Source organism: Trachinotus anak, unplaced genomic scaffold (assembly GCF_046630095.1).
Source record: "Trachinotus anak isolate AG129_WGS33_773 ecotype Australia unplaced genomic scaffold, CSIRO_AGI_Tana_v1 ptg000023l, whole genome shotgun sequence".
Classification (NCBI taxonomy): Eukaryota; Metazoa; Chordata; class Actinopteri; order Carangiformes; family Carangidae; genus Trachinotus; species Trachinotus anak.
Window position 1 is genome coordinate 2,654,285 of NW_027273874.1, and position 26,274 is coordinate 2,680,558.

The 26,274-nt window shown below is 41.2% G+C and overlaps 1 protein-coding gene across 4 annotated transcripts in view; it reads right to left on the bottom strand.

Moving 5' to 3' along the window:
- Nucleotides 1-1,216: 1,216 nt before the first annotated feature.
- Nucleotides 1,217-26,274, bottom strand: part of chd3 (chromodomain helicase DNA binding protein 3) — a 43,336-nt gene continuing 18,278 nt past the window's right edge. The window contains exons 25-40 of one of the 4 annotated variants that reach the window (XM_071459490.1): nt 25,826-26,003; nt 25,441-25,506; nt 24,937-25,022; nt 24,380-24,513; nt 24,127-24,271; nt 23,110-23,272; nt 22,816-22,979; nt 21,987-22,194; nt 21,747-21,860; nt 21,522-21,653; nt 20,793-20,901; nt 17,930-18,062; nt 15,605-15,800; nt 14,517-14,680; nt 14,074-14,200; nt 1,217-3,587 (exon numbers count right to left, since the gene is read on the bottom strand). In XM_071459490.1, coding sequence (XP_071315591.1) covers nt 3,484-3,587; nt 14,074-14,200; nt 14,517-14,680; nt 15,605-15,800; nt 17,930-18,062; nt 20,793-20,901; nt 21,522-21,653; nt 21,747-21,860; nt 21,987-22,194; nt 22,816-22,979; nt 23,110-23,272; nt 24,127-24,271; nt 24,380-24,513; nt 24,937-25,022; nt 25,441-25,506; nt 25,826-26,003 — 2,223 coding nt within the window. In that variant the 3' untranslated portion in view covers nt 1,217-3,483. Of the gene's footprint in view, nt 3,588-5,002; nt 10,100-14,073; nt 14,201-14,516; nt 14,681-15,604; nt 15,801-17,929; nt 18,063-20,792; nt 20,902-21,521; nt 21,654-21,746; nt 21,861-21,986; nt 22,195-22,815; nt 22,980-23,109; nt 23,273-24,126; nt 24,272-24,379; nt 24,514-24,936; nt 25,023-25,440; nt 25,528-25,825; nt 26,004-26,274 lie in introns of those variants that run through there. The other 3 variants (XM_071459489.1, XM_071459488.1, XM_071459487.1) reach the window with 3 other exon arrangements.

Genomic DNA, 26,274 nt, shown 5'->3' on the forward strand with positions numbered 1-26,274 from the left:
ATAAAAGTATTGAAAAGTAAAGCCGTAGCTTATGCTGAACAGTGCATGTCATCAGTTAAAAACAGTATCATATATTGCTGCAAGCTACATCAAATTTATATATTATTTTAACATTGAAGCACATCGTCAGCTGCTCCTGTGACCTGAAGGAAGAAACTAAATCAATGCCTGCAAGTTCTCTCCATATAAAACCATCAGCTACATGCCTGAAACTTCAGCGTAAACTTAATGTACAGTACAGAGGAGCAATCACCCGAGTCAGTCCATATTTTATCTATAATGAGCCTGTCAGTGTGCACTTAATGGGAGTTGACATAATCCCCACACTCTTCTACTTGGAATCATGAGGCTGCGATAACAGTAAATATTGAAATGTGCACTATCAGGTTTTGAGTAACAGACTCTTCACCTTTACTCATCATGAATCACCAACCATCTGTTCCTCAGCGTTGTTGTTGCATGTATGTGTACGTATGGGTGTGGGGGGTGGAGGAGGGTGATAAAGGCCTGTGAAGAAGAAACGATGAATCACTGTATCATTCTCACAGCCTCCCACATCGATGTCTTCCTGCGTCTACGCAGCATTCACATGCGTCACTGCAGATTGACGGCAATGTTTAGTCCCTGAAGTCGACTGCTCCCTGTTGGTTTAGTTCGATGTCAAGCTTTATTGCCTTCATTTATCAATGAAAGCTTAAAAAAAAGCACACGTACACACTGTTTTTCTACAGTTTAAGGCTGACCTGTAAAACCTCATCGTCTTTGTGACTGATCAGCTTCACTTCAAACCCATTGGCCAAAAGGCAATTTTCATATTAAGCTGAAATATATTCAGAAAATTTTATTTCATAATTTCTGGACCAAAATGAAGCTGTAAATGTTTATGCCTCTCAGTCTGCATACACATTAGTTAATTTTCCACGAAGCTCTGATAGAAACAATAAATAAAAATGACTAATTTTAGGTGGTATTTGCACAAATAAAGAGATGATGACTGTGGCATTTCTGACATTTTGAAGTAAGACAATGTAACTTTTAAAGGAAACAACACAACCATAGGCTTCCAAATAAAAAATGAAATTAATAATCATTTCTTGTCAAACCAAGTAGGTAGGTGGGTGTTGAGATATTCATATATTCATGAGATATAATGGAGCAACGCCAATAAAATAAAATAAAATAATCTATATGAAATACATAAAAACACCTTAAAAAATCCACACAGTACCTTTTTATTATTTCATTCAGTTTTATTACAAACAAAAAAAAAGAAAGAAAAAAAAAAGGAGATGCGTCATTATTGACATGTTTTCACTGCCACTCATCATTTGATCGGCACCACTACATACACAGTGACACAAAATACCCAGAAATTAACACAAAAATCTGGAAAGAGGACAGAGTAAAAGTGGAAAAAAAGAACTAAGTGCTTGATTTTGACGCAACATTTTAGTTCAGGGGTTGCAAAACTTTTGTATGAAATAAAATTTGCAAAATGGACTCTCACTATTTCCTGGGAAGATCAGTGTAAAATGTACTGTGTTTATGGGATAAATTAACTCCTATCTACCTTGTTTTGTTTTTTTTTTTTGTTTGTTTTTAAATTTTTAACTTAAAGCAGAGTTTGACTAGGATTTACAGGTTGACATCAGGTTCTTAATTCATTTGAATGACTTTACAATTGTTCAGCTATGTTTATTAAGGCGTTTTTTTAATGATGCAGTGTATAAAATGGGCTTCCAGCCTCTGATTCTCCAGATAATAACCAAGAATTTTTACTGGGGTTATACATTAGTATACATTTTCTTTTTGCCCATAGAAGCATTTAGGGTTACATATGGCCTATTTTCTATATATGTATATGTCATTTGCAAGCCCCAAATCTAAAATGTAAGCAAGAAAAATTAGATTTCTTGTAATATATCTACTTCTGAAGTTAGCTCAACTTCTTCGTTTCCCTTCTCTTGTACTTATAGGACAAACATGGCAAAGAGGTGCATCTTGTGTTGCACATACTGTATCGTTTTTCATAGTTTCTTGTTACAAAAAAATGTCTCTTTTGGTAGAAGCTCTTTCTCGAAATAGCAACAGCGAGAACAACAGCAACATCGACGACAACAATACTCATAATCGCGAGAGTAAAAACACAAGAGGACACGAATGAGCTGTTTAAATATGCAAAGTATATCACAGGATTTTGTAGAAAGAAATAGAAACTAGAAAAAAAAAAAACAAGAAAAAAGACTGATTGAGAAAGGGGAGAAGAGGGAAGGAGGGGGTGTCAAGAGGAAGAGTTGAGGGTGATCGATAGGTTTTAATAACACTGACTTGCTTATGAAAGGTTATAAACATTCATAGGAGGTTTCTGAAAAATAGCGTTGTCGCAAGGCCTTTTCTGGAACAGACCCCCAAAATACCTCCAAGCTCTGTACATAAACTAGAACCAGGGATGCGGGATGGGATGTCGGTAAATACTTTATGTGGTCAAACAAGTCCTGAATATAGTTATCGTTATCATACCTCACTGCGTGTGTTTTATCTAAACATGTACCATTGAAAAAAGCAAAATGAAACAAAGGCCGAAAAAACGCTGGAGCTGTGCTTGGAGCTGCTCGGACTGAGAAATCAGAGTTTCAGCCTCTTTCTGAGAATTAGAAACACCATTGAAACGACTGTAGGCACAGCTTGATACCATTTTTTTTTTTTTTTTTCCTTTCCACGAGACAGCATTATTGTGATTAGAGCATGCTTCAGGGGATGGAGTGCGGCGGTAGAAATGATTTTTACTTTTCACATGCAGCTTCCTGTCGAGAGTTTAAGGAGCAGGGGAGGAGGAGGAAGGTTACATGGCCTATTGAGAGATCTAAAGGTTTTAGGATTGAGGTGTGTTGTGTGTATATGTGTGTGTGTGTGTGTGTGTGTGTGTGTGTGTGTGTGTCTGTTACTGTGTGTGTAGGTGAGGTTAGAAGCATCCCTAGAGGAGGAGGAGGCCTGTGTGAGCAGGCCGTTTATGAGGAGTATAATGGTTTGAGGCAGACAAGAAAAGGTCACAAGAAGTTATGAGACAATATGGACTGTGTGTACTGTAGGAGTGTGTGTCCATGGACAGTAAGTGCACGTGTGTGAGTGTTATTACTGTATGTGTGTGCGATTGTAGTTTTTTTTTTTTTTTTGTGGGGAGTACCAGTCAGCAGAGTAAAGTTTTAGAAGACTCATGTGTGTATATGTGTGTAAAAGTGTGCGTTCAATTGTCAGATGAAGTGACTACAATCACTAGCGGGTCAGTAAGTTCACCCTCAGTCAGTCAATTCGGTTTAATACTGGGTGTGTGGTTCAATGGTGCCGTCTGAAGAGCGTTTACCGCCGGGACTCGACTTTCTTGGAGAGAAAGTGAAGATTCATTTGCAGCAGATGGGTTTCAGTGTGTGTGCGCGCAAGTGTGTGTGTGTGTGTGAATGTGAGTTTGTGGCTTGTGTGTGTAGTCTAGTCGTCGATACAGATGACCTCTCCGCTGCGCTGCTCCCGCCGGTTGGCTAGCAGCTCTGCTTCCCGCTCCTTCTTTACAGACATGGGAGGCCCGTTCAGCACTGCAGCGAGAGAGAGGGAGAGAGAGAGAGAGAGAGAGAGAGAGAGAGAGAGAGAGAGAGAGTTCAGTTCAGACGCTTCAACATGTAAGAGAGAAGAAAAGATTAGGACGACTTTAAAATGCTTACACAGAGGAAAAGAAGAATGAAAACACACAAATTTAGACATCAAGTCCACTTTTGAGCATCAGAGGACACATTTGTGAAGAAGAGGGTCACATCTGCTTCTGGCAGCAGGATTGCTCGATCATTACCAGCGTGGCTGGTATTGTTTTCACCTTGAGAGTCTGTGTGTGTCATCATGGCAAAATGTGGTCCTGGAAACATCTGCTGTAGCGGGAACCACCACAGTGGTGGTTTTGAGTACTTTGGCAGGTGTCTCTCTCTGTCTGTATGTGGACAGATATTTGTCACTATGATGGCGCCACAACTGAGCAAGATACGGTCACGAAACTTTACAGGTGTGTTGACATCAAACTGAAGGACAAGTTTGAGGATGGGTGTGGTCTGACCTGGAACGTCAACTTGTTGACGGCCGCTGAGGCTGCTGTGATCCCTCACCAGACGGTCTCTAGTTTTTGAATACTTGAGTTTCACATTGCTGCAATTTTGGAGGGTTAACATCCTTTTTTTTTTATTTATTGGCTTAAAAGGAGTCAAAGTTACACATGTTTAGTATAACAATACTGGCAGCCTATAAAATACCCACCACGTGTATGATTTTAACTGTAGAGTGTATATTCTACCCTGAATTGGAAAAAAAACCTGAATTCACAGAAAAAAGAAATATACAAACATGACCTTAGTGTCCTCAGTGGTAGCTATGGCCCTGACTGGATGACTTGCTTGAAGTCTGCTAATCACAAGAGAAGCTCATAAACAACAATTAATGTCTTCATTAAGGCGGAAACACAATGACTTTTGGGTGATCAGGGACATAAAATGTAAAGGGGACAATGACATGTAAAAATTGGTTTAAACCAATGAGCTCTGCATACTAGCCAAGACAAAAATCAGTGAGACCTGAAGATAATGAGCTGCACATCCTGTCAAAAGACAAATCACTGACAAAATATTCATTCATGATACAAAAGAAGAAGAGAAATATTTTGTGGTGGAGCTGACGAGGGCGATGAGAGCTAACATCCTCTTTTGAAAAATAAAGCAATATTGTTTGTAGGAAATGTGGCTGAAGTTCTGAGAAACTGAAGCGCTAAAAAAATATCCGGCGCTGATGATATGCATGTCAACAACATCCGTATCTGCATTGTTGTTTTTTTTTTTTTAATGATAATTAAACCAAGGATCCACCTTTATTTTTAGATTATGGTATGTTAATAATCAAAAACTGTAGAAGGACGGTCACAACTAACACATGGATTTTCCACTGTTAAGCAAACAAACCAGGTCCAGGTGTGTTCAATAACACTTTGATAATCTTTTTAATGAGCAAACTTGCATAATACAGTACATCAATATATCATATTACATATACAGTATCATGTTAACAATAATGATAAAATCCCAGAATGCATAACTGTGAACCTGGCGAGAGTGAGGCCAGCAATGAGTATAAACACACACACTTGCAAACACAAACACACACACACACACACACACACAGCCACATGAGGACACAGACACAAACACACACATGCAAGAAAATGATCTTCTTTCTACACGACTGCACAGCTGGCCAGCACAGGGATCTGAGCTTCCCACATTTGTGCTCTATCATGAATCTGCTCGGGGAGTGGAACGGCGAGTTTAGCGCTCCTTTCAAAACAAAGCCAGGAATAGCCTAACAGCGCACTTCTCTCACTCGCGCCACAGGGAAAGATAAACTGTCATAACACACCCGTGTAGATCAAAGATGTGATAAGGAGTGTATTGAGCTGAGGACTTTTGGGGGGGGCTCCAACTGTGTGTGTGTGTAGAACCAGTGGGGGGACCATTTATGGGAAAACTTATGGCACTTTGCCATCGGAGGCCAACAGAGGGAATGGAGAGAAAGAGGAGACCGAGTCAGTAAGTGTGTATGTGAGTGGGGGTGGGGGGTGGGGGGTGGGGGGGGGGGCAGACTAAATCTGATAAGGAGCAAAACAAAGTTGAGGTAAAGACTGGGTGAAAGAGCAAGAGAAATTACGGGTGCGTAGCCAAAAAAAGATGCAGAGGCAGAAGATAGAGACGTGGAAAAGAGAGACGAAAAGAGAGAGAGAGGAAAAAAAACAGTACAGTGCTCTGGAAAGGAAGGACAAAAAAAAAAGAAAAAAAAAAAAAGAGTCCGACCGATAAGTCAGCATAGCCAATATAACAGCAAGAAACTGCAGCACAGAAATGCCAATGTAAAAACAGTGTCACTATTACATTACTTGTCCACCAGAGAGCAGTGAGAAGTGTATTTTTCAAGTGTAAAACAGATCTAGGTTAATCCCAACCATAACCCCAACCCTAACCATGACCATGACCAACACTTCCTGCTGCTGCTGCTGCTTCACATTACCATTTGCAATAAGCCAGTTTCCTACATATCCCACCTTTAAGACACATCTATAACGCTGGTTTAAGTCAAACCAGATCTGTGATCATTTTTAGCTGAATATGCAGCAAAATGCATTTTGCTTTTTATTTGTGTACTTTCTAATTGTATTTGTGTAGTGTTTTCTGTTACCTGCAGGGACAACGGATATAAATTAGCATTTTTACTACAATCCAGCGTGTTCACATTTGTATTTTATAGTGATCTTCATTTACATGTATTGTCCCTATCAAATAAACAAACAAGCAACTAAACATTAAAAGCATTCAACTAGTGAAACACAGGGTGATTTTTACTGAGTCAGCTGAAATGAAACGTAAGGTCAATGAGGTCAAAAATGTGTCTACATAACAAGACATGGTCATTTCAAGTATTTCTTTGAAAGAGGGTCAGTTTTATTAATGAGCTTATTTCTTCATCAAAACAACGTGAGTTTGTTTGGCTGCACTGTAAACACACACTAACTGCTCTTCTGACCTACTTCTAACAAAGTAGTTGCTCAAGGAGTGTTTGATGTCGCACTGAACCGTGGTACTTCCTGTTACCACCAGTTCACCAAGACTGAAATCTAAAAGGAGTGTAACTTTGAATATCAGTATTTGTATCGGCTTCGCAAAAACCCAGTATCAGTTTGGCTCTGCCAAAAAGGCATATAAGGTAAAGAAGCCGTGAAGATAAAACATGAGGAGGAATTCAATGAAGCACTTGTACTGTATTACACCAGATAACAGATTCCCCCTGTGCAGTGCAACATCGAACATTTCACTCTCCTGCCAAATTCACTCCGCAGTACTTCACAACCAAACTCCTCCTTCCTCCTCTTTCTTTATACAGATCACTTACTCTCACTAACCTGCCTACAGCTTTACAGTAGCAGCAGACATTGTTAGACAGAGATTTTCTGGTCCCAAATTAGGTTGGCAGTGATATATTTGTAGTAAAAATATAAGAAATCCAACAACCCACACCTGGACATGTCTAAGAATTCCTAAAACTTCAATTTTATTCCTGTACTAGCATAAAAATTCTGGGATTGCACTGGATGGAGCGTGTAAAGTGCAGAAAGGCAATAAAAACATTCCCAGCCAACATGTGAGCCTGTGTCTCTCCCCTGTAGGTCCTGCCTACTATCTGATAGAAGTGAAGGCTGCCATCTTGGCAGCAAACGTAGCATTTTTGCTTGCTGAAAAGCTTTGCGTGAGTGTGTACGTGCCAAAACCATTCATCAGGGACAACCCTTTGTCTCTGAACTGTCAACTTTTCAGGAACTAAAAAAGCACAGGCTTGATTTTCGAATTAAAGAGTCTGTCCAGCTGAGACATGAAAAGAGTTTCAGAGATCCATGAGTTGCAGGAGTTTCTCAATCTGTTGAGAAAGCAAGCTGCTTTAGCTGCTAAATGCTCCACTATGCTCACTAGCTAGTCGCTAACTTTGTTTGGTGCTGGGCAGGTAGCGTATAGGGGGTTTATCAGAGCTTTTTCACTGTAAAATAAAAAATTAAAACAAAGGTGATGACAGCAGTGGGAGTGAATCAATGCAGTAAAGCTGTGAGTCGTAAAAACCAAAACAATGAGCTCAAAGATGCTAAAACGCTCTGTAAAGCTGAGGAAAACCACAGTCGGGTGATACTTCTGTGGGTATGCCAGTTTGAAGGACCCCTTTCACATTACACATAGTAATTGCATTGATTGTTAATGCAAAAATATTGATTAGTGCAGCTTTAAGTTGTAATTTAGCAAATTTTACACTGTTTTATATTGTCTGAAAGAATTAATGAGTAACAACACAATTTAGCACTTTTGTGTTTGAGATGTTTAGCTTATTTTATGAAATAGAAAAAAAGGTTTCTACAAAAGTAAGGCATCCAAAGCAGTATTTGGAATTCATTAAGGTGTCATATTGGTACCAATATTGAAAATTTTAAATGATACCTAGTTTTGATAGAAATTGGACAGCTACCATACAAAAAAAAAAAAACACATTCACACACATACAGTATTCCTCAACCCAAACACGCAGTATATCCTCATTGCAGGCCACACCAATGCCACACTTGTCTGATCTTTACGTCCTTCGAGCTTAAAGGGGGATACCACTCAATTTTAGCTTAAAAATCCTAGAAAAGTCTGGATTGTGTGACTGATTGTTCACGTCTCCTCCTTCCAGAAACGAGACATAAGAGTTTGTCCTGCTCCCCACTCTGGGATGTCGCACTGATGTACAGCTCTGCTGCACACACACTCACGCACGCGCAGAGCTGGAAAAACGATGACAGAGTCCAGAGTGTTTTATTTTCTCTGGGATCAGGGGACATTTTCCAGCGTGGAATCCATCACGCTGTCACAATAATGGAGCTCGAAGAACAAAAATGTCTCTTCGGGCTTCAAAGCGAGTCTCCCTTTTTCTTTCAGTGACAGATTACAGTCTTTAGCTTTGGGGAAGAGCTGCTCATAAATACCGATTGTTGTCGTGATGAGGCTTAAAAACAGGAAATGTAAATACTTCACTTGAGTGATACTCCCCTTTAAGTGACCCCCTTCAAAAAAGGTGCAATAGTAAATATGCTTTGTAATACAGTACAGATCTCAATACCAGCCCATCAGATTGGGTCAGAGCAACATTGCTACTGATTGTTGGACAAAGGCAACATCTCAGTTTTCTATTTTTTTTTTTTTATATCTATGGTTCTTGCTTCTACGCTTGGTTGGACTTAGGAATGCTAGGGCAAAGGAGTCCATGGGAAGTAGTGTTTTATACTTAGAAAACTATTTTTTTTTCCTTTTTTTTCTTTCCTTTCTTTTTGCAAGATAATCTTAGTCCAGTTTGTCCCTTTCTATTTCGAGGATCTCATCTGCTTATTCTCAGCAGATGAATTAACGTCTTCAGGTTTTCAGGTTGTGTGTGAGGTCTGGAGTGTGTATGTGTGTGTGTGAGAGACTGAGAAAAGCGAGACGGAGGAGTGGAGGATGGTGGAGGAATGAGGGAGTACAGGGTCAGAGTGAGGGGACAGGCTTGTTCAGTCAGCTGGTGGATGAAGAATCGATCCGGGGGGAAATCTTTGTTCGGCGCAGGGGGAGAAACAGAAAAAGAAGTTTCAAGAAATCTGTCTGAGGAGGAATAAAAGAGAAAAAATTCCTCCTTTGTTGCATTTTTCTTCAATTCCGCCTTCATATCTGAATTCCTGAAAACCTGTGATTGCATTAACATACTGTCTTTTTTCCTTTCTTTCTTTCCTCTCAATGTCGGATTTGTGGGCTTTTTTTTCATTAGCGCCTTAGTAGCTGTGCTTGAGGATTCGTTTTATCCAGACAGGTCATCTCGCCTTTTTTCTGTCTCTCTGCCTCATTTCCCCCCCACGCATCATTAGTTCTTTATGTCAGGGCCAGCCTTTCACCTCTCCCTTTGTATTTTGGACCTCTCTTCCCCTCTTCCTCTGTGGCTTGTTTTATTTTGCGGATCATAGTGCCACCGCTTCTTTTCCTGTACTTAGGCGATCCATCCAGTGAGCTTCACTTCTCCCTTTACATTCCTCACAGTCCAGGAGTGTCCTTGTCCTTTGGTCCTTTTTGGACATCCTCCTTTTGCATTCAGGTTTTTGTCTCTCCTTTTCAGCTCCCACTGTCTCTTTTTCAGTTTGTTTTTACTACATTCCAGGATCTTTTATCCAAATGTCCTTTCTTGTTCCCCCTTGGTGAGTCTCCCCGGCCTCAGGGTTTCTTTGGTCGCCCGTTGCGCGGCAGGTTCTCCACCGTGTTGCTGAGCCGGTACTTTACGATGATGCTGTGCACCGTGGACTTGGGCATCCTCAGCTCCTGCCCGATGGCCCCTTCTGACTTGCCGTCCTTCCAGAGGTCCACCACTCGCTGCCGCTGTACCACATCGTGCTCCTTGGTCTTCTGGCAAACACCGGCAGCGGTTGGCCCTCCAGCGGCTCCCCCAGCAGCTCCCCCGGTGGCCCCAGCAGCGGCGGCGGCTTCTGTGGGGGCAGACAAGCGGCAGACTGTAGTGGAGACTCGGAGAGGGGAGCAGGATAATGTGACACTTTACTGGTCCCCGTAGGGAATTCTCTGTTAGTTTGCCTCCCTCCTCTGCGGAGAGGTCAGAGGTCAGGGGGGGAGCTACTGGAGCTGGCGAGAGTTCAGTGTCCAGCTCAGGGACACTTCAGCAGGGCAGGTGCTTGCAGACATGAGGGCTTGACTCCAGCTCTCTAATTTCTACGCCCCTAAAAGATGAAGTTTTGTCTAGATTGTGGGACTCCTTTTAGTGCAGATGAGTAGCTTCCTCATGGCAGTACTGATGGCTGAAACAGGTTTTCCAAAATGTGATTCAAGATATTGAGCAAATGCTGAGATATTGCCATGTGTGAGACAGCACAAAACAATCCTTCATTCAAGCGTTTGGTGTATCATTACATTTTGTAGCAGGGTTCACAGGGTGCAGCTAAAGTAGTAGATGTGTAGTTACAGTGCCACGGCAGACATGCATATTTTTGGACATGTTTTGTGTACTCAAGTGAGGGAGCTTTTCTCAGGAGAGTGCTGTTAATGGAGGGAAGCTAGGAGGTCGCAAAATCAGAGGATTGTGTTGTTTTAGCTCCGTCCATTTCTCCTGCTTACTTTTTTTTTCCCTCCTCCCTGGCTGAATCTAAAAAGGTCAGGAACCAGCGGAACCCCAATCAAGACCACAAATGCAGCCTCATTTGCTGCATGCTTGTGCCCTGCCAGAGTTCAGGATGTTCAGAGTCGACTCGGCCCAGCCCGGCTCAGCTCAGCTCAGCTGCTCGCCACGAGGCCCCCGCGAGCAAAAACCCACGGAGCAGCACAACTGGCGCACGACTATTTCTGAACAGCCGTCGCTGGGCCCAACCCTCCGCCGGTTCACAAGTCACAACACGACATTTACACAACTAAACTACTTCTGCGGTTTCTGTCCCTCTCAAAATACCTTGGTACAAAGTCTGAATGTTTTCTTGGCACAGCCAGAGTCAGACAGGCTGAGCATAATGACATTTTCAGAGATAGGCTCTGGCTCTCTAAAATGCAATGCTTTTGACAGATGTCTCAGTCTACAATTACATAAATCAAGATACACTGAGTGAGAGGCAGGCGCAGCACTGAGAGCGCTGGCTGTTGTGGTTTTTACGGCAAAGCTATTGGGGAATATCAGGTTTTACCAGTTATCTCTGCCACATCTCAGCTATCTAAACATCTCCCAACACGAATGCACACGCAGAGCGCAGAGTCCGTCTGGTGAGCATATGTTGTTACCAAACTAATTATGAGAAAATAAATTCACAAACTGCCTGTGTGCACTGACATGCTGCAGACTATGGGAGTTGGACAAGAGGCCAAAACAAAATAGATTTCTTTTTTATTTTTTCATGACTTTAATTCTAAAGCTTTTAACTCGATAAGTAATGAGTGCCACAATAGCACTTCACAAGAGAAAATACACAGGCTTTGAAAGAAAAAATGCTCCTCAGGCAGGTTTGATAGCACAGTCTGTGCTTTTATTGTTGCACAATGTGTCATTACTGCTGAGCAGAGTATTGAGGTTTTGAGGTTGGACATGTTAAGAGATGAAAATGCCTTATTATAGCAGAGCAGCACGTTTGTGTTTGATTTTGGTAATGTCTATTTCAGGTGTTTATCTGGCAGCCACATCAGAAACTCTGCTACAGATGTTTTTTTTCCGATATGGACTCCTTTCTGGATTTTGAAGGTTTCACAACCTAAGCTGCTCAGGGAGATAAAGTATCTATTCAAAGTGCTTTAAACAGTCGTGCTTTACTCCACATATTAAAGGATTATAATGAAATTTAATAGTTAAATAAGGCTCTACTTGATCACAAAACTAACTGTAGCGCATACAAGTTTTTCTCAAATTCCCACAGTCAGTAATTATAATAAAGCCCGAACATTTTTTTCATCTTCTTTACTTAATGTTTTTCCACAACAACATAACCAAATAAAGATGAAATTCCTAAGATGATATCTTTAAATAGGAGCAATGTTTTGGACTGGTTTTGCCCATCATCAGTGAAAGTTGCCAAGTAATCAAATCCAGATCTCTAAAGCCAAATTTGTGCTTCTCCGTCGGGGTGTCGTGGAGCCTCTGAAGCTCTGCTGGAGCTGATGAGGTCCCACGGAGAAATTTAACTACAGTACGGCTACAGACGCACCACAAGAGCTGTAATTGGTCGGCTTGGGCTGCTCTTCTGCTGCCAGAAAAGATGGCTGATGTTATAGGAAACATAACTACACAACAACATGTTCCACAAATTTCTGTTCTTTGATATAGTGAAGCCATTTTGGATGCAAAACCTTCTTGCGGCTCTCTATGACTCCTTATTCTCATCTCCCGGTCTTCATTGCCAAGTTATGTCTTGTTGTGTGACAAATATTTTCATATCAAAATCCCTCACTTTTCTCTTCCAGTAATTATATTTTTTTATGACTCATCTTGAACTTTGGTGAGTGTGTGTGATCTGGGATGCCTGGCTAACCCACCCATCATATAAAACCACACTTGACCGTTAGCATCTGAGTCATAGCAGCCACAGGGCTAGAGACAGGCGGTGGAAGTAGCTCGCGAAGCTATACCATTGTAGGAGGTGCTATATTGACAAAGCCACGCCCACCTTTGAGCGATTTCAAATCCGTTTCATAACTAAATCCCCACTCGCATATTGCATTTCACTTGGAAATACACCACATTACAAAAGATAAAGACGTTCCAACTTAAGTTTCAGTGACTCTAAAATCAAACACAACAGCAATTTGAACTTGAACAAAGTTGAGACTTCCAAGAGACGCACTGAAATAAAAATGCTTAAAACTGGTGCAGCAGAGGCTAAGATATCCTGACCTTTAGTATAGGTCAAGCTCCAAAAACATTAGATTACATTAACCATAATGCAGTAGTGTCTTTCATTAGACCCTCCTTGTCTGTTTTTCAAACTCCATGCCCCTAGTGTGTACTGCAGGTTTTCAGTTGTAAGTAAGTGATCTCAGTTCAAGTTCAAGCTGAGACAACCCAGAGCCATTTAAGATTTTATACAACCGTTTTACAGGCTCCTTTATACTACTACTTAAAACAAATTTGTATTTTATGCTCTAGCTAGCAAAGTCTTTTATGGTTCAAACCTTATTATCATCACCGTCTATTACCCATAACTCAAAGACAGGTTTCCTTCAGGTACACAAAGAAAGTACAACATGGCTTTGCAGTGCACTAAATCGACTGTTGCTGTGGTGCTGCAGCAATCAACAGGTTGAATCCTCTGCTGAACTATAAATCACTTCCTGTGCCAGAGGCGGCTTCGGTGAGATTGCAATAACACCTCGGCAAAGAAGCATAAATCAGGCTTAAATCACTGGCTTGCCAAGTGTCAAACAAATCAAACAAACTGGTTTTCGTCTTCTGTAAATTACCCTGACTACTATAATTATGATTACCCTAGTAATATCTTGTGATGTTTATTGTAACTGATTGTAACGCTTTTTCTCACACTCCGATTCACAGACAGAGCATTTGCACTTGTAGGTGAAGCCTAATGTTCTCAAAACCCCTCTTAACTGACCCCTTAAATAGTTTCAAAATAAGATTAAATTAATTTTCCACATGCGAACCATGTATATTTGAACTTTTCAAATCAAAAGTATATCAACTGAAATATTAAAGCCCAAAATGCCATTTTTTTATATCTGTGCCTTTATATGAAATGAAAAATTTCCAGGTATCTAGGGCATCATTTTTATATACATTTCCCTTTAATTCAGCCTGGCATATTTAATATATCTGTAACTCTTGATATCTTAACTTGAAAGTAAAAAAAACCCCTCTATGCTTCTTCGATACAACATAGGTTTGTAATGACGTGTCCAACATCTGACCTCGCCATTACATACAGCAGTGGATATCAGTGTTAGCCGAGCTTCAAACACTGACCTGATATGAAGGATCCTGGTGGCATCTGACTGTAGTTGGCCCCTCCCATGTGTAGGGCGCTTGGGGGGGCAGGGGTGAAGGGGGCTCCATAGTTCTGAGGGGTGGCGTAGGGTCCTGGAGGTATGGGCTGTACAAGAAAGGAAGTTTTTAGTTTCAGGAATAATGTACATAAGAGATGCGACACATAAAAACAGAGGACAACAATAAGGAAAATAAGACAAACCACTTAAGAGTTACATAAGCCGAGAAAAAATTTGCTGACTAAGCAGCTGTGCAGTGAAAAAGCACAGGTGGGTGACAAGATAATGGGCCCTGTGTTTTCATTGGACGTCCTCCATCTATTATTTTTCCACTGCGCGCAGGCAGCTTGAGCAGGTTTCAACTTGTGAGTGCGGCTGTTAAAATGTGTGTGTGTGTGTTGTGTTCAACAGCCGGCTGCTGACCGGGGGTGTGTGCGTCTCAGTGCCCTTGCTGGCCAGCCGGCTGAGGATGCTCCTCTCGGACATTTGAAGGCGGGCGGCGATGGGTGGAACTCTGGACAGCGTGGCCGGTAGCCGTGTCACGTCGGCCTTCATGTCGCTCAGCAGCTCCTCCAACTGGTTCAACACTGCAATGACAACAACACACATCAGTAACTATCAACTCCTCAAAGGCAAGAGGTTGTACTCTGCTTTTGATGCATATTTTAGCTTCTACTTCCTGCTTCTTTTGGGCCTCTTATTAATTATTGACACCTTATTTTGATACCTTTTCTATTATCCAGGAAAAAATGGTCTTTGCTTCATTCTGAGGGTAACAGCACAGGATCTCATAGGAATTCAGTTACTTCAGTATCAACTTTGGAAAGTAAATACAGGCAACATAATTTCATTTAATGTCCAGAGTCACTGAAACCTCTACAGGAGGCACTAAAAGTTCCTCCTATTTCTTTAAAAGTTATTATGGTGATCATCATGTGGTTAAATGTCATTCATTAAATCTGAACACTGTAAACAGTTTTCACTAAGCCCATTTCTCATTCTGTCACCACATTATAGCATAGCTTTGCAGTTTGATAAAAATATCTCAGGACATTCATGAGGTTCAGTGGCGTTACGTGTGGAAATTCAAGACTAGAACAAGAACAGTAGTGTGCTGAGCATGCTAAGTAAACAATATAAACATGGACAGACTTGCCAGACAGGCAGTGAGGAAATGTTTGGAGCTATCACTTAACATGGTGTAAGCTTATCTGCTTGGCTTAAATGAAGTCCGCTCCAGGCAGAGCGATACGGTTGCTGCAACAGGAAACAGGGTGATTGCACAACAGCGCTGGTGAGATGTGTTGATGATGTGTATCTCTCTTTCATTGTATGTCTGTGATTATCTGTTTGCTGATCTTTCCAGCTTTCTATAAATCTGTCTGTCTGTGTCGAAATGTTTGTCTCAGCTTCTTCACACTTGCTGACTTTGTAGGGTTTTTTTCTCTATTACCAGTACAAACAAGATTTTAAAAACAAAACTTTTTTTTTTTCTCCCCGTCATCCCTGACCTTTGTGCAGGACAGCGTTGGCTGGCTTGTTGCCTGCCAGCGACTCCTTGCTGAGGTGCTGGTGTGACTCTGCCAGACACTCCACCTCTGCAAAGCGTGCGTTGAGCGCCATGGCTGGGTGGCTGGGGTCCTGGGTCATGTTCAGGTACGCCGCCCGCCGCAGCTGCTCCTCTATCACTAGTGCCTGCTCCAACAGCTGGAGGAGGCAGGAAAGAAACGTATTTAAGTGAAAATGTTGTACGTTGGTATTTCTGCAGACTGGGCACTGCTGTTTGAAGATTCAACACACAGGTATCACGTCATAAAAAGATACAACATCCTCATATTTAATGACCCAGCTGGTCTGTAGTGCCTCATGTCAACTATTATAATGCTGCTTAGGTCTAATGCTGTGTCCCAGTTCCATACTAAATACAATATGTAATATACATCAACTGTCATAATTTACTATTTTTTACTCAAATCTTTTAGCCATTTACAGCAATAAAGCATAATTTAAATCTGCTATGATGTGTTTTTAATATAAGAACCCAAAGAATACTTTAATGTGAATGTTGCACAATTTTTTTGCTAAACTCAGACAATTCATAAAAACAGCAGGAGTGTATCTACCCAATCAAATTGTAGTCTTAAATAGTAGTTATTAGTCTTAAATTACATTATCTATGGCTTCTTTTTAATTGTTTTGGTGTTTCATATAGAAGCCATGGCTGCACCTTACATCTGTGATGCTTTGCACAACTGTAACATGAACATGGATTTTGATCAATATAGTTTGAGAAAAGCTTTAATAGACAGAGGCGCCTGAAATAAAATTGTTGTACCAAAGTTCTAATGCTTGCTTTTTTCATGTTTGTTTGTTTTATTTTATGTCCATCAACAGCACAGTCAAAAACATGTGTTTTTAGTGGTGATGCAGACTTCGAGTCTACTTTCTAATTTCTAACTATTCCATGTTGCTTTGTGTGAACAAAGAGCTTTACACCAAAATTTCATTTGGACAAATAAGCTTGTGGCTTATAACTTGGCTTCAAACAAGGGAGGATTCATCTACTGCTTTGATTTCTTCTGATTCAAATCTTTCCTGGAAAGAGCAAGAAAGTCACTCTCACATCACTGATAATGATGTGAGGAAAAAAAAACAAAAAACAAAAATCACAGCAGGGTAGAAATATTTATATACAGTATTTCTTATGCAGGTGCTCCTGCAGGCTGCGGTTGCATTCAAACCCTTTACTGAATCCCTACATCAAACAAACATTCAGCTTGTGCAAACCCTCTTCAGAGTTCAAGAGACTTAATATAACTTAAGCTCCTCCTCTGCACAGCTGAACTCACTGAAAGGTGTCAGTGTGCAGTTGAAGCCACTGATTACAATGAGCAGTGTTGGAGGCCAATCATGAGCTGAATAAAAACTAAGATAAGATAGATATGAATCTCTATATATAACGAAGGAACACAATTTAACTTATAATAAAGGAACCCAAACACCAACTAAAGGAAATAAGTAATATAAAAAAAAAAAAATGTCGATCTTATGTTGTTTTTAAACAGATGATGATACTCTGTGTGTGAACTTCCAAAGAAATCAGTTTCTTGGTTGACATGGTAACAGTAATGCAATCATTTCATGGGAAATCCAACTTCATACAGTAGTTCAGTTGTGGCTGTGTCAAAGAAAAATGTAAATGTGTCAGAGGTTATCATGTTACACAACCAATTACTACAAAGACATACTTAAGCGGAATTTGGTGTGAAATCATCACTTTGTGCTGTGTTGTGGATTCTTAATGTCAGAATTTCAAAATAATGTGCCCAGAGAGTTAATAAGAAACGTAGAGAGCGAGACAGAGACAGAGATACAGTAAATGAGGATGTTGAGGGCAGGATCTGAAACATGTGAGCTGCTCAAAAACAGGATGAGAGCTTTTCCAGTAATGCAGCGGTCAGCAATACCATCCAGCCCATATGTGGGTCTCAGGGCATCTGTCATCCGACCATCAAACAAGTCAGGTGGTTGAAGACGCTGAGAAATGTTACTAAAATAGTTTGCTTGCATAAAAGTAGGGCTGGGTATTGAACTGGAAGACTTTTTTGGTGGCAACCGAAATGCGCCAGTTGCACAGAGTACTGAAAATTTGGCGGGCTTATTTGGCTGGTCATAGAAGTCGTATCTCTTGATTCTTATATTTAACATTTGACAACTATGACATCTCAAAAATGAAAATAAGGAAAAGATGGGTTTGAACAAAAACACGTTTCTTTTTCCAAAGCAAAAGAAAAAGCCTCACTAACAATAAAAGCTGAAAAAAAGTCCCGTCCTACCTTAAAGCGTCGAGCCAAGAACTTGTTCTTCATCTCCAGGAAGTTGCCTTTATTCGCCTGCGACTTGAAAGGCTCATTGACAATGGCGAACTGGGGATCGTTCTGGATGTCCTGCCACCGGGCGTAGCCGTGACTGGCACATGGGTCAAGGGTCATGAAACAGCAGTTAGGAAACAGTTCAAGGCAGAACTGTGTGTGCCCTCTTTCCTTAGATTTTTTTTTTTTTTTTGTGCCTTGGAAAAGTTATGAACCACATTAAAATTAACTTTAAAAAACTTTTCAACCGTTAGGAAAATATATAGTTATTCACTTTCTTAGTGAAAGTTAGGTGAGTGGATTGATATCACTCTTGTGTCTGTGTTATACAGTACAGGCCAAAAGTTTGGACACACCTTCTCATTCAATGCGTTTTCTTTATTTTCATGACTATTTACATTGTAGATTCTCACTGAAGGCATCAAAACTATGAATGAACACATATGGAATTATGTACTTAACAAAAAAGTGTGAAATAACTCTTAACTCTTAAATAGGTCTTATATTTTAGATTCCTCAAAGTAGCCACCCTTTGCTTTTTTGATAGCGCTGCAAACCCTTGGTGTTCTCTCAATGAGCTTCATGAGGTAGTCACCTGAAATGGGTTTCACTTCACAGGTGTGCCTTGTCAGGGTTAATTAGTGGAATTTGTGCAGAAGTCAGGTTGATACACAGCCGACAGCCCTATTGGACAACTGTTAGAATTCATATTATGGCAAGAACCAATGAGCTAAGTAAAGAGAAACGAGTGGCCATCATTACTTTAAGAAATGAAGGTCGGTCAGTCTGGAAAATTGCGAAAACTTTGAATGTGTCCCCAAGTGCAGTCGCAAAAACCATCAAGCGCTACAACGAAACTTGCTCACATGAGGACTGCCCCAGGAAAGGAAGACCAAGAGTCACCTCTGCTGCTGAGGATAAGTTCATCCGAGTCACCAGCCTCAGAAATCGCAAGTTAACAGCAGCTCAGATTAGAGACCAGATGAATGCCACACAGAGTTCTAGCAGCAGACACATCTCTAGAACGACTGTTAAGAGGAGACTGCGCGAATCAGGCCTCCATGGTCAAATAGCTACTAGGTAACCACCGCTAAGGAGAGGCAACAAGCAAAAGAGATTTGTTTGGGCCAAGAAGCACAAGGAATGGACATTAGACCAGTGGAAATCTGTGCTTTGGTCTGATGAGTCCAAATTTGAGATCTTTGGTTCCAATCGCTGTGTCTTTGTGCGACGCAGAAAAGGGGGAACAGATGGATTCTACATGCCTGGTTCCCGCCGTGAAGCATGGAGGAGGAGGTGTGATGGTGTGGGGGTGCTTTGCTGGTGACACTATTGGGGATTTATTCAAAATTGAAGGCATACTGAACCAGCATGGCTACCACAGAATCCTGCAGCGACATGCCATACCATCCGGTTTGCGTTTAGTTGGACCATCATTTATTTTTCAACAGGACAATGACCCCAAACACACCTCCAGGCTGTGTAAGGGCTATTTGACCAAGAAGGAGAGTGATGGAGTGCTGCGCCAGATGACCTGGCCTCCACAGTCACCGGACCTGAACCCAATCGAGATGGTTTGTGGTGGGCTGGACCGCAGAGTGAAGGCGAAAGAGCCAACAAGTGCTAAGCATCTCTGGGAACTCCTTCAAGACGGTTGGAAAACCATTTCAGGTGACTACCTCTTGAAGCTCATCAAGAGAATGCCAAGAATGTGCAAAGCAGTAATCAGAGCAAAGGGTGGCTACTTTGAAGAAACTAGAATATAAGACATGTTTTCAGTTATTTCACACTTTTTTTGTTAAGTACATAATTCCACATGTGTTCATTCATAGTTTTGATGCCTTCAGTGAGAATCTACAATGTAAATAGTCATGAAAATAAAGAAAACGCATTGAATGAGAAGGTGTGTCCAAACTTTTGGCCTGTACTGTATATGGAGCTAGAAAAACATTTCACCTGGCTTAACATAAAGACAAGAAGCAGGTGGAAAAATCTATCCAAGGATTACACAAATAAAATGTTATGTTAAATGAACTTTAGAGATGTTTCCAGCCGCTTCCAGTCTTTATGCTAAGCTAGATGAGACGATGTTTACAGGTAAGTGCTGCTCCACTCTCAAAAACTGTCCGTTCAATATGAAGTAACAGCCATCATTTGCTTAGCTTAGGTTAGCTTAGCCTACCATAAAGACTGGAAAAAGAGAAATACATAGCCTAGGTTTGGGGTTCTGTCTGAAGATAACAAAACCCACCTATCTACCACTCGTTTACTTAATACGTTCAGAGACAGCGCTGTAAAAGTGACAATTTGTATCCTTGGCAGGCAATTTTTGAATAGAGCCAGGCTAGTTGTTTCAACCACATCTAATCATTATGCCAAACTAAGCCACAGACATGAGACTGTCATCAATCTGCTCATTTAAATCTTACTTCCAAAAATGTTGAGCTAATTCTTTAAGCTAAACATTGATTTTTTTTAAGTGTTAATCTTCTTAAAAATACAAAATTGCAGTTATTTTAGTCCAAATTACATTTGAGACAGCCTGTGAAATAAATCATTTCTCCCCTTTTGTTTCAGTCTAACAGGGCCTCAGCATTAACTAGCAGAATAATGAAAATAGAGTTTTATGTGAATGCTGCATGGCCTTAATTACCATAATAAAGAAAACAACATGAACTAAATGACCCACTGCATCAGCTTCCAGCAGCCACAGTTTGCTGTTTACTGAGCTCTGGCTGGCTTGTTGACTTATTACGCTGGGCTTCTGCCGGCCGACAGAAAAATAAACACACAGGGTCATTGCACGGGCAACTGCTGTCAAGGATACATCACAATTCCCGCCAGCAGCCAGAAATCGTGTCGGCGGTGCCAGATCTCGTTCATCTTCCCCGAGGAGATGGCAGCCCGCTCCTCGTTCTGCCAAAGAGTGTGCAGCTCTGCGGGGGTGAAGCCAGCACAAGGTAAAAATGAGGTTGGTCTCAAAGTGCTTAGCAAGCTGAATCCTGGCTGCAGGTGTTCCCACAGCACACACAGCTTTTCTGGGTTTGTGATCAAGGTGGAGATAATTTTGGCTCACTGCTGCCTTTGTACAGAAGCTCCGGAGAGCAAGACAAATGTTTTTTAAATTGTTTTCGTAGTACATTTTATGTTGCTTCGACTGCTTGGTAACTTGTTTGCTCAACCTTATGAATTATTTTCACCTTTTCACCTTTTTCTCATCTTTTGGGGATTCTGTACAATTTCTATTTTTAAGAAAAGCTGATCTTCTCAATCTTTAAATACAAGTGTCTCTGCTACAATTCCAGATAGGTTTTCAAATGAGTCATATAAGTGGGAGTACTTTACACCTAGAATTAATGTTTTCTTGAAACATTAAAGTAACAAAGAGCTTTTATTAGTTGTCAAAGTTTTGATCTGCCAGAACAAAACCTGACTGTGGGAAAATTAATGTTTTTTGTTTTTTTACCTACATATAGTCTTAAAAATACATTATGTACTTTACCATATAGGTCAGTTTAATCTATTCCACATATAGTGCAAGTAAATCAGTACAAACCAGTAAAGCCGCCATCTGCGATGTTGAACATGAAGCGAGGTCGCTCAATCGGAGGCTTCCCGTTGCCCCTGGGTGCCTCCTCCTTAGCTGCTTTGACTTCTTTCCCAGCATCTTTTTCACCTTTGACCTCCTCTGTTATTGAGAAAGACAGTAAAGGTATTATTTGGCAAAAATATCAACTTTATGTAATTATGGCAGCAAACGACCACAGAGAGTGAGATGCACCTTTCTTCAAGTCAGCCACCACGGACTTATCCTTGGCATCTGACGCTTCCATTGCGGCGGGTGACTCTTCGCGCTTTTCTTTGTCTTTCTCCCTCTCCTCCCCCGCCTTCTCTCCTTATACAGGAAATAGAAATGACAATTAACGTTAGCAAGGACTTGATGCGTTGGTCCGTATAAACCAGATGCCATCTAACCACATTATCGGCTTCTCATGTTTCTTTTCTGTGTTTTTGTATTTACCTGACTTCTCTTCTTTGAACTCTGTGTCTTGATTTGATGTTTGTTTTGTCTCCTCTTTGCTCTCCTGCGCTTTTTTCTCGTCTTTCGCTGCAGCTGGAGCGTCGGTTGTTTCTTTCTTCTCCACCTCCTTCAGGTCACGCTCCTCCTTGCCTTCGGTTTTCTGACCAGGAGACGCACTTTGTAGCGTCTCTTTCATTGAGGAGGAAAGCTATGGACAGCAGCACAATCTGGCATCAATAAACTGGTATTCACTGTGGGTATTTGCTGTTGTATGGTGAAATCTTCATAACCAATATCAGCTTTAAATCAGCTGTAATGCATTTTAGCTTATAATAACATACTACACCACAACAGTGCTTAGTGTGTTTTTGCCTTTTTGTTGTTAATTTCATGGGTAACCATGCCACAGTGTTTTTGACTGTAATGTTCAACCTTCCAGGCAGCCACTTTTTTTCAATTTCATCCATAAATTCAGTATGAAAATTCATTAGCCATGCACTGATAATGAAATATTTCACTTTCATGCTACATAAAAGTGGTCGGAAACAAATGGCTGTCTGGAATGAGGAAAAACATACAGAACAACATAGCATGCCTCACTAAATTGTTGATAGTAAAGGAAGTGGGTGGTCAGTTGGTTGGAACATGCTTTGCTTCTTAATACAAGTGAAATTTAATAAAACACACCCATGTTTCGTAGAGATGCAAAAACTAAAAAAAAAATGCATTAAGAGCAACTGGTTATTAAGAAAATGTTAGTGGTCACTCAAAACCACAAAACAGATGTTTTAGCAGTTGAGTATCTTGTGTTTTGAGGACAGTGTCCCACCTCTTCAGGGTCTCCAGTTTTGTTGCTGTCCACCTCTCTCCCCTCATCCTTCTCTTTCTCCTTCACTTTCTCTTTCTCCGACGGGGCCTCACCTTCCTCTTTGTCCTCCTCCTTCTCTCCCTCTTTTCCGTTCTTTTCAAGCTTGTCTACTGGAGCAGGGGTCGCTGCACATACACACATAAAAATACACACACACACACATTACTGTAGTTGTTGTATTCAATGCCAAACTTACTCTGATGCCCTTTACATGGAGCACCCCCTGCTGGATCTGGTGTATGCATGTTTCATTACCTGGCTTTGAGGTGCACGGCGTATTGTTATAGCTGGCGTCTGGGGTGGGTGTGGCGGTCTTCACTGCAGGAGAGGAGGCCCTGGAGGAGGATTTGTCAACGCTGACCTCAGGCTTGAGCTCTGGAAGACTCCACCGCCCATTGATGTGCTCGAACTCCTGGATCTGAGCACAAAACTCCTAACACTCAGCAAAATAAAAAAGCTTGGCACACACTCACTTTACCACTTTAAACTCACCTCCCACATGCCCTGTTTGCCTGGCAGAATATCATAAATTCCCTGTGGCATAGATGGCAGATCAGGATGTCGGCAGGTTTAAACAAGTTGGACTAAAAACTGGGTAAAAGATGTTTGGATAAACTAAAATAAACTGGCAAAGCGAAAGCAGTAGAGCAGTGAGAACTTAATACTTCAAAAGGATCTATAGACACAGTATTGATATAGGAACACAATAATTTATAATCCTTAATCATTTAAGAAGCCCAACTTTATCTTTTTAATACTACTCAAAGTTGGCGTTGTTTTCTGAAGTGACCGTTCAGTGTAATTCAGTCATTAACTCTCTGTATAGTAGTTTTAATCGCTGGTGGTGACTCTGCTGTTCCTCCCCTGGATTAAACTGCCGTACTTTCGCACAAGTGATTCAGTCGCAGGAAAAGCAACATATTTGTCACATGACAGGATTGTTCAACAAGCGCGTCTAGAAAAATAATAAAACAGTTGTTTTGTTTTCTTCTTTTTTTCTTTTCGGATCAGTTCAGAGAAAATTGCTGTAAATAATGAAACAAAAGGAGCAGCCACAGCGAAATGTTACATCAAGAGTTGAAGGCAACAAGCTGCACAGATCTGACAAAATAGCTGCTCAAGGACTGTTTGCTGTAGTATTAAACCGATGTGTTGTTGCCACAGTAACCGCACGTGTTGCCAAGTCACCCAGGACTGTAATCATAAGCCTCAGAACTTGCTTCGTTCACCACATATGTCTTGACCTACGAAGGCGAACGGCTTTGGCCTAACCTTCTTCTTGACGAGGGACATGACGCCGATTCGAGTGAGGACCGGCTGCCGACACAAGCCCTCCCTCGGGACGCCATCTGCGAACGTCTCGGCGCCGTCGGCCACTGGCTCACATAAGTGACGCATAAAGAGAGACACGTAAGCTCTGGCAAAGATGAAGAAGATGAGAGATGGTTAAACGATGGACACAAGTGGAGGAAACTTATGTCTGAATAGTTTCAATCTATATATTTCTTAAATATATGTTACTTACTTGAATTCCTTTTCAGTCTTGCCCCTGAGGTCTCTAACCAGCCACTGAGAGGAGAAAGCGTCCTGTGACGGCATCCCCCAGCGCATCACTGCGTTCAGGAAAGCCTTTCGCTGGCGTGTGTTAAAGCCCAGCACCTATTGAAGGAAATTACTGTGTTTTATGGATTTTCCTGAGTGAAACTGGCAGTGGAAATAACACCATAGAAAGAAAGAAAACGTTGTCGTATTTCTTGTATTTCTTAAATTTCCCAAGGCCTCGTTTGAAGACGTCTGACTGCCTAATAATGCTAAAATAAACTCTGAATCCTAGTTTGAACAATGTGGGTCATTATAATCACGTCCACCATTATCAGGATGATAAATGAGCTTGGAAGGTTTAGAGGTGATGGAGATGTAATAGCTTTGCTGCCATCTCCAATTTAAGATTGTTAGATTGTTAGAAAAATATTTAACAGTACAAGTTCACTTTAAATGAAATCTGACAGATTCCATTATTATCACAATAAAAAAAAAATGCCCAAAATGAAAGCAGGACTGGTTCCAGAGATATGTACCGACCTCAAGGTTGCCTCCAACTCTGGCCAGAAGAGGAGGCAGAGGTTTATCCTTCTCATTCCTCAACTGGCGGCGCGACTGCCTGCGACCTGTAGATAAAAGTAAGCAAAGGAAACATTGCAACAAAACACAGAGGAATATAGGATGTAAGAAGAAGAGGATAGTCAATCTGCTGTTTGTTTTAGGTTCCACACATTTTGCAGACTTGCAGAGTTTTCTTCAAATTTACAGTTAATAGATCTACATCAACAACAAATCAAAAACTTCTGAAATGCTCCGAGTGTTTTACTGTCTGAAGGAGGAGGTGGATGGCCATTTGTGTTTTTGGCAAATCTGATTTGTTCGACTCTGCCAGGCAACTGTAACAACTAAATCAACTTTAAACTGTAATTCACCACAGACCTGAGAGCGTGCATGTTACAACAAGCATCTTTCAGCTCTGCTTGATGTCTCACTCTCTCTCGCGCTCTCTTTTTTTTTTCTTTTTTTTTTTAAATCTCTCCTTACCTTCTGGTCGGTCATCAAAGTCCTCGTCCTCTTCCTCGGAGCCCACTGAATACTCGGACTGGTTATCTGAAATGTCAGCATGCCACTCTGAAACAGCACACGGTGGTGTGTCAATAGGCCAGGCCCATTCACGTCCACTGTGCAAGCAATAACTCAAACAGAAGACATATCTAAATTCCTACAATTTCTACTAGGATCATGTGATAAAAACAATAAATCTTTGTATGAAATAAAAAAGTTTCACCTTTGTTCTACTGCAGCAATAATTCTTAGGATCACGTGAAAGACATTTCCTTTTTCAATCCTGGGCATCTTAAGCTCCTTGTACTGCTAACCTGATCCTAATATGAAGGTGTCATTGACATAAAACCTTACGTGAACTTACCTTGGTCTTCCTGTGCAGCGTCGTTGTAGTTGACGGGTTTGCGGTTCCTCTTGCCTTTACCCAGTTTGCTGGCGAGGTCCTCCTGTTGCTGCTCGTAGTGATGCCGCAACAGTTTCTCCCAATAATCCGGATCCACGTTCTCCTCCTGTTTGATTATCTCCCGTTCGATCTCCTCGATCTGGACCATCAGAGAAGTAACAGGCAGGTTAGACAAGTTGAAGATTATGTGGTTTGGCCTTGGAACACATGAGATGATCCAATGATCACACTTCCCTTTGCATTAATACTGCAGGAAGCTATTTGCAGACATTTATTACACCCACTCTCCGTCCACCCCGACCTGTCGGCCAGTCCACAAAAGCATTGTGGTCAAAACACAAAACACTCATCTCCTGCACCATTTTTCCCACTCACTCGTTTTTCTTCTATCCTCCATCTCAGTGGATTTC